Source organism: Triticum urartu, chromosome 3, assembly GCF_003073215.2.
Source record: "Triticum urartu cultivar G1812 chromosome 3, Tu2.1, whole genome shotgun sequence".
NCBI classification, from domain to species: domain Eukaryota; kingdom Viridiplantae; phylum Streptophyta; class Magnoliopsida; order Poales; family Poaceae; genus Triticum; species Triticum urartu.
The window spans coordinates 339,210,587-339,219,098 of NC_053024.1; the positions used below are offsets into that span (position 1 = coordinate 339,210,587).

At 41.5% G+C, this 8,512-nt stretch overlaps 1 protein-coding gene across 1 annotated transcript; it reads left to right on the forward strand.

Annotated features, from left to right (window-relative positions):
• Positions 1-6,901: 6,901 nt before the first annotated feature.
• LOC125546822 lies at positions 6,902-7,944 on the forward strand. The gene has a single exon (XM_048710943.1). It carries the CDS (start codon positions 7,156-7,158, stop codon positions 7,942-7,944), a length of 789 nt encoding a protein of 262 aa, XP_048566900.1. The 5' UTR covers positions 6,902-7,155.
• The last annotated feature ends 568 nt before the right edge of the window (positions 7,945-8,512 follow it).

Genomic DNA, 8,512 nt, shown 5'->3' on the forward strand with positions numbered 1-8,512 from the left:
TAGCAACCTCATCATAAAGAGGACCCATAAGGACAATATGCGGATCTTCTTCTTGCCTTCCTTACAGCTACGAGAGACGAAAGGTGCTTCTGAAAGCTGAGAGAAAGACACCAGGATCTACTGCCACAGTATGATACCAATGAACATACTTGAGCCACTGCTGTTCCCTTTTACTCACAATGGAAAGAAAAGAGATGCAGAAAGATTTTTATAAAAAAAGAATCAAATATATAACGATTATAGCCGTGTATGTAGTAGGAAGAGGAAATAAAGAATTTTTTCAACTATGTTGTCAACTATTTATGCTCATTGCTAGAGTGAAATAAGTTTCTTCATGCGCTTATGAATAACCAAAAAGAATAGATTCTTACTCAAGTAGTTTGGTTTGTAGTTTAGTTTTTTTCTTGACTCTAGTAGTGTAGTTAGCATGCCTTCCGTTCCTTGCTTGCTTATGCACTTTTAAATTAAAGACGGCCATTCAATTCATTATTGACTGGATAAAGTAGTATTAGTTAATATACGCTGATTCAGACAAATCAAAATTAAGAGACAGTCTTTTTCGATACTGTATGCTGGGACAGACTTGTAGGTGAGCACAAGCATAGCCAGCCTTCCACCTCTTTATACTTATGTTTAGTAGTGTACCTGGTCTTACTTCTTTTTCAATTTACGCTTGTGTCCCAAGCTTGCAAGTTCGAAGAAGAGTATTGTATTGACCTGAATCAAGTCTTGCCTATTATTGCTGGGCAAAAGCAGTTTGATAGGAAGAAGTCTGTATTTCTATTGAAAAGTAGTTACGAAAGGAGGAGTTTTCTTTCTGAGGGAGAAAACTTTTCACTTTAAAGTTGAGAAGTGCAGTGTAGTTTATTATCAACTGGTAGTTATCGTTCAAACTAGATAAAGAAAAATGTAGTATTAAACCAACTCCAATCCTTTTTTGCTGAGACCTGCATAAAAATATGTCGCTGACATGAGTAAAGCTAAAGCAACATTAGTATTTATATCATTCGTGGGCGCTGCTAATTTGCCATGGGGTAACTGTATAATTTTACCAGGTAAAAGAGCACCCGACCAATTCGAAACAAAAAGAAAAAGGAACATAGCAATAAAGGGAACCCAGGGACCATATTCTTCTCCAATCTGAGTTTTGCTCAAGTCTCGAATAAACTCAAGGACATATTCTAAGAAATTCTGACCGTCGATCAGGATGGTTTGTGGATTCCGAACAGCTATGATAACTGAACCTAGAAAGATAGTAATTACGACCCAAGAAGTGATGAGTACTTGGGCATGAATTTGGAAACCTCCTATTTGCCAATAGAAGTGTTGGCCTACTTATACACCGATATATCGTATCGTATAACCCCTTGAGTGTTTTAATGGAACATGGTATAATATTCATATTTTCCTCTGATAGAAATGGAACTTCAAAAAAGTTCTTCTTCTCTTAAGAAGCAAATAGCATTTCCTATTGATTTGTCCCCTGGACTAGACCTTTGTAGATTCGGAATTATCCGTCGCTACGCTGTTCCCAAGGACTAGCAAAATCGAAATAGCGAAATTCTTGGGTCATCCCAATGGGTTCAGAAACCACACGTTTCTCTGGATCATCATAGCGTATGTATTGGTATGCCATTTTAGAAAGCACAACAATGGAAATGGGTAGTCAGTATTGGTATAAGATCTATTCCCATGTTCCGATATTTTCATTTTATGTACCCATTTCTTGGGTAAAATCTCCCAACAACCGCCCCTTCATACTTGGGGGGCGTAGTTGACTAAATCAATCCAGTTGCTAACATCAAGGAATAACCAACTATGAGGTCCACGTAACATGACATCATAATAAGTATCTCTTAGAAAGTCTGGCATTACTGTTAAGTCTTCGTTCACAGTCCGAAGAAGGTCAGGCATGTCCCATTGTGAGGGTATCTGTTTCCCTTTTTGCTCCACTAATCTTGTGCATTCTGCATAAATCCTCATAAACAAGTCGGAAGCCTCCGGCGGAGCGCTTTCCGCATCTGACCTAGTTGATGAGCCACTAAAAAAAGACATTTGAGTTTGACTTTCTTGAAAAAAGCGCATATCACTGGACGTGAGATCTCCATAGAGAATCAAATCTCTATCATTCATTGGAATTTCCCATCTTTTTCAGCTCTGCTCCCTAAAAAAGGGGGACTTTCTAAAGTGACTGGGTTTTTTACCCAAGAACATGCTATTAAAGAGAAAGAGACAGACTAACAAGAAACATCCTTGACTTATTCCTACCTGGGACTGAACACCTACACAATAGAGATTTGAAGAAGTAACAACATTGTTCTTTTTAAGTACATTAAGATTTCGACAAAAAGAATGGGGGTCTTCCCCTCGCTTTGAGGGTCGCTTGAATTTGAGTTCATTTGCTGGTCAGGATCGCCTCGAAAGCCGTTTGTGGGCGCATACGTTTTCTCGCTTCATTGTTATACGATTTTATTCAAACGAGATCCCTACCTACGACATAATTAGCGGGTCAGCCTGCCTTTCGCCTTGGAAGAACTATTTGGTTGGTACTTGATAATTTCTATCAGTGGCTACTCCGCGAGCCCTTGCAAAATGGGACTTCCCTAGCTATCAGTCTAAGAATGCTTCAACGAGAAAACAAGCTGGCACATGACATCGTCTACCAACTGAGCTATTTTCATCGCCATTGAAGCAAGTTTAACACAAGCTCTACTCCCGGAAAGACATGAACTCAGTTCCCATACTGGTCACATGCAATTAGAGCCTATCATCCGCAGATATGGGGCGTATGTCTTTACTATACGCATATTTTTATTCATCCATGATAAATGAGTGCTTCTCAATCATTCCAGTCCCATCCTTGCGTCTCTCTCCCGGTCATGCCGTCTTCTTCGAATCCTCCTTTACAATGGTGGTATTTTAGATAGCCTGAAAGGCCCCGTCAATGATAGAAGCTATGGGTTTTTTACTTGCGGTAGACTGTACCTTTTTTATTTATTTCTTACCAAGACTCTCTTCTACGGAATTCCTGGCGTAAACCCCCGGAGGGCGTGCCCCGCAGGGCGCTTGTTCAACATAACAAGAGCAGAGCTTCAAATCAGCTCATTTTCTTTCTCATGTAAAAATGGGTACTCCGCTGCTTTGTTTTTTCCTGAGGATGCCAACTTAACCGATGGAATGGAATGCATTCATCATCGGTATGGATTTGATACCAACTCCCTATTGTTCTTTCGTCTATTATGAGATTAAGACATTAACATGCGCCAGTAACATTAAGCATGATCGTATCCGGAGGAGCTAGATTGTGAAAAGATAAGGAAACCTTAGATGCTTCATGATTTTCTCTTTGGCTCGATTGCTTTATATTTGTCTTATTTTAGGAAGGCCTAAGAATGGAAGAGAATGAGAGATATTCATGTTATCGTGGGCCGCAGGAGACGACTAGTCATGTACAACCATTTCGATCGCTTTAGCGTGCTGTCTTCTTGTCTCTACTCGAGATCTATTCTATAATTTGACATGTGTGGCATGGGTGCCGGCGGTATTGTGTGTTGTTGAAACACTGGTAGCGAAAACTAGAGCGGAATGCTTGACGAAGACACTTGGGTTCCATGACGGCTACGCTGTAGACAGTGAGGGACGAAAGCTAGGGGATTGCCCAAAGTGGTCATACTCTCTTACTGAGTTATCAAACCTGCCTGCACCAGCCAACCTATCGCGACACTTGGTTGGTACGTGCTGTTTATCTCCATGCTATCTATGACAGTTAGCACGCTCCTTTATTACAATCTGTGTATTATTCAACTTAATTAGATATAGGCCTCTCATTATTTGTTTAAATCTTTGCTACTTACAGATGTGATTGGTGTCGGGAATCCTACCCAAACTTGGAAAAGAACTATTCTATTTGGCACTTGAGAAACCGATATAGGATTTAGGTCGTCCCGACCAGTAACAAAAGGGAAATTGGGCCCATTCACAAGAAATGAGAATTCTCGTTCATATAGTATAAAAGAAGGAGGTCGGCACCGTGCTTTGGACAAATTGACTTTCTTCGCCATTCTCCTTTTTCATCTATATACACAATTCTACTTGATTTGCCATTGAATAGTAAGCCCCGGAATTACTAAATTGTATGGTTGTTTTCCGTGTGGTGAGCAGGATCCAACCCATCGAGCGGTGGCCCTATCCAACGGTTGGTTCTTGTTATAATGGTTGGGGAGACCTTTGATTGTGAATACCAAGTGGAACAAGCGAGTAAAGAGGGAAGGCAGTCTAAGTTTCCAATCCAGTGTCCTAAGCGCCTGCTTTCGTCTTGATTTATTGCATAGGTAGTGTGCAGCTGCTGCCCGTTTCAAACTTGTACTCCTCTGGTAGTGTAGTAAAGCCCATTAGAAGTGATATTCGTTGATTCTATCAATAATCTTAAACTTAAACCTCGTGAAGCCCTACCCTAGGTAAAGGGCTTCTGCTACCAGACGGATTGAGTGAGGAAACGTATGCACGGCTTCACTATTTAGTAAGGGAAGCGGCTTTAGAGTAGGAAAGGGTGTGGCCATAGTTTCCTGCACACCGAAGCTATGAGTGACCCGCTTTGGAGACTCATCCCAGGGAAAAGGTAGGAGCGCCAAAAGCATTTGTTGGTGGGTAATCAGCGGAGCAGCTTCTTTACACGCCGAAGTAGATATGTATGGTCAGGGGAAACCGACAAAGGAACCATAAGATAGAATACTGGTATCAAGAGATGACGGGTACAACCCCATCTTCTATTCTGAAAGGAAAAAAGAAGAGGTGCACATGGCTAACTAATCTAAATAATGAGTGAGAAAAGACCTTCCTTCGTGGGCATTGACTGCTAAAGGTGCCACTGCTTCTCAATCCGAGACAACAACTAACGCTTCTTTTGGTGTTACTACCCCAAACCCCAATCATTCTGTTCGCTCATACCACATATCAATAATCACTCCAATCTGACACCTGCGCCATGTTTCTCGATCAAAAATGAATGAACTTCTGGTTCAGAAACCAATCATATGGATACGTGGACACAATGGGATTATTCCTGCAAGTAAGAAGCGTTCACAATCGGGTAATTCGTAACTCCAGCTGTCTAAAAATAAATATCTCACCTAGTAGGAACCTAAATCCCAACTAGATTAGAAGGAAATGCGTATCATGTGAGGAATCAATCCTACACTCCTTTCTGGTTATTTGAAAGTCGTGCTGGCATTATTTTTTATAAACAGGAATGGAAAAGAGCTTTAGCCTTACTTAGCTTTATAAAGAGAAACAACTTATCTCCTTTCCTTTGCAACATTACCGAAGGAAGCTCGACGTAAGGATTGCATACTTTCTCTTTATAGATATTATTGTTATATATAACTTGTGTCTTTCATCATGACTAGGGTTTCGTTTCCTCGCGCAGCAGTGAGTACCCATAGTATCTATCGTTTACGGCTAGGACGCCCTCTAATCCACCTCATGCTAGGAATCCATCTCTATGCTTTGGTTGAGGTCTAGCGGATTCAAAGCCATCGGATCTTAGTCAAATGCACTTTTTTTCCAAAGAAGACAGATTGAGACAGGCCTAGCAGTATTAAAGCAAACCAAGCCCTGACGACTCCTTTCCTTTTTACAGGTGTACAGGACCCGAAGGGAGAAATAGACCCGCACCAGACGAGTTAAGCGCTAGGCGTTTTCTCGCTGGTTAGCGCATCCGTATACCATGGACCCCATAACCCATTGTATGCCCTAAAGCCCTGAACCCCACTTTCCACGCCTTTCGAAGGTCATACCACTAGTGTAGTACTGAAACGAGGATTGCGCCTAGCGTAGGACACCTAACTTGACTCAGCATACCTTGCTAAAAACAAACAAGGTGGGTTTGTTTAAACAATGGGTACTTCCGGAATCGAAGCCAAACAAAGGGCGAAGCCTAGGACTTGAAAGAAAACGGAAGCAGTGATACGAAAACCAAAATAAGAAAGAATTAGACGAATAGGACTATCTTATCCACAGTGTTTTTCAACACACCCTCATCAGATCATTTACGCGCGTCTGACACAGGCAGTGAAGAAGAGGGCGCTGGTAAGCTACTACTATAACTTGATTTTGAAAAACTTTCTCGCCTGAACAATTAGAATAGCGAACTTCAGCGAACCAACCCTTCTTTTTTGCCAGGTCTTGTCTAGTCACTTTCCAAAGAGGATGCCCACTTTAAAAAGGGAAAAGGCAAGGCTTGATCTTATCCACTAGCCTCAGCAGCCCCTTTTCCTCTAATCCAGTACTAAGCACTATTGAATTTACATAGATAAACATGGAGAGAGAAATCAAGTCCGCAGTCTAGTCTTTTCCTCTACCAGCTCTAGTGCTAGCATTCTCCGATCTCTCTGTAGACAACATTAAATAGGGGTAGGTACCATATTCATAATACTGGAAGGTGATCCCTTCTTAGAGACATGACTGCGGGGTGAGGTTTCCAATTGATTTGTATTCACCGGGACCACCCCTTATTGGATTTTCTCCACTTTTCTAGTTGTCGTGGAAAGAATGTTGAGAAAATGAGTTTAAGGGGTGGTTTTCTGTTTACTTTTTTTCAGCGTACGTCATCTTTCTTCCAGAACCTCACAAGCATCAGTGTCTGAAGTTTCATGATGGATATTGGTTTCACATTTTATTGCTTACGTGAGGAAATATCAATTTGGAACTCGAATTTGTATATGAGTTATGATGAGGAGTGAGGTAGATTCGCATTGTTGAAGAAAGCGAAGAAAAAGGATGCTGCTATGGCTTGCTTGTGGCTCTTTCTTCTATTGGCTAGTCTCAGGCATGATAGTTTCAATTTCTTTTGGAAAGCAAGTGCGACTCAGTCATAAGTGTTAGTAATAGCATGAAGTAAATTGTCGATAGCCGGCATGAGGTAAAAGGAAAAGCTTCTCAAAAGCATCCAGAAATATCATAGAATGGTGATCGAGATCACCTTCACGGGAATCATCCTTTGCAAATTGGGGGAAGGGAACCAATCAAGTCACCAAGAAGTTCCCGAAACTTGGTTTATTATTAAGGTTCTTCTCTTCCAGCGTTTAGTATTCAAGTTCTTCTCTTCCAGCCCCCTGGCCCCTCTCTGATAAGTCAAGTTTTCAAAACGAAAAGAAAATGAAAAATCTGGTTCGATGGCTCTTCTCCACTACCCGCTTTACTACTTTCTATTTTTTCTTATGTATTAAGTTTCCCTTAATATATAATTTGATATTACTTTCGATTTTTATATTTTTATTCCTTTGTCATTTTATATTCTGCCTAATACCAATTTTCAATCTTTTTAGTTCGTGCTTCGTCGGCTCCTCCTTTCTGCTCACTCTCCCGTCGGAGATTCAAGACCCCCAGGCTCTAGCTCATTTAGCAGGGCTAAACTTCTATCTGAGTCTTTACGAGCAGGATCCGGTATGGGTTACGTTCATTCAGAACGAGCTTAATCACAATACCCCCCTGGAAGACATACCTGGGCGGCTTAAGCTCTTCCTAATGGAAGAAAAGCTCTCTTCTATGCGACAAGATGTCATTCAGGAATTTGTGGCGCTTTATCAAAGAGTAGGGCCTTATCTACTGATCGAGCCCTACATGGGCGATGAAGCGCTTCGTTCCTATCTGGACCATACTCACGCAACTGATTCTTTCACTATTCTCCAAGCGTCTTATCAAGATCTACGGGAGAATGAGGGAGGATCCGTTTTCTTTCGAAATGCTGTTTCCCACAACTGGGATCTCCTTGAGCCGGAAAGCTCCGCAAGGAGGTGCCTGCAAGTGGAACCGAGGATCCGATGGGAAGAAATCCCCAAGAGCAAGGCAAGTCTCGAAAGAGCTGAGCACGAGCATGCTCTCGACTTGTTTAAGTCGAAGGATCTTAGAAGGGAATTAGAAAAAAAGAGCGGGGTAGCTCAGTAATTCCGATTCTTTTCTCTTCCAGCCCCCCGGCCCCTCTTTGATAAGGAAAGTTTTCATTTCTCAAATAAAAAATGACAAATATGGTTCGATGGCTCTTCTCTACTAACCACAAGGATATTGGGACTCTCTATTTCATCTTCGGTGCCATTGCAGGAGTGATGGGCACATGCTTCTCCGTACTGATTCGTATGGAATTAGCCCGACCCGGCGATCAAATTCTTGGTGGGAATCATCAACTTTATAATGTTTTAATAACGGCTCATGCTTTTTAATGATCTTTTTTATGGTTATGCCGGCGATGATAGGTGGATTTGGTAATTGGTTTGTTCCGATTCTGATAGGTGCACCTGACATGGCATTTCCACGATTAAATAATATATCATTCTGGTTGTTGCCACCAAGTCTCTTGCTCCTATTAAGCTCAGCCTTAGTAGAAGTGGGCAGCGGCACTGGGTGGACAGTCTATCCGCCCTTAAGTGGTATTACCAGCCATTCTGGAGGAGCAGTTGATTTAGCAATTTTTAGTCTTCATCTATCAGGTATTTCATCAATTTTAGGTTCTATCAAT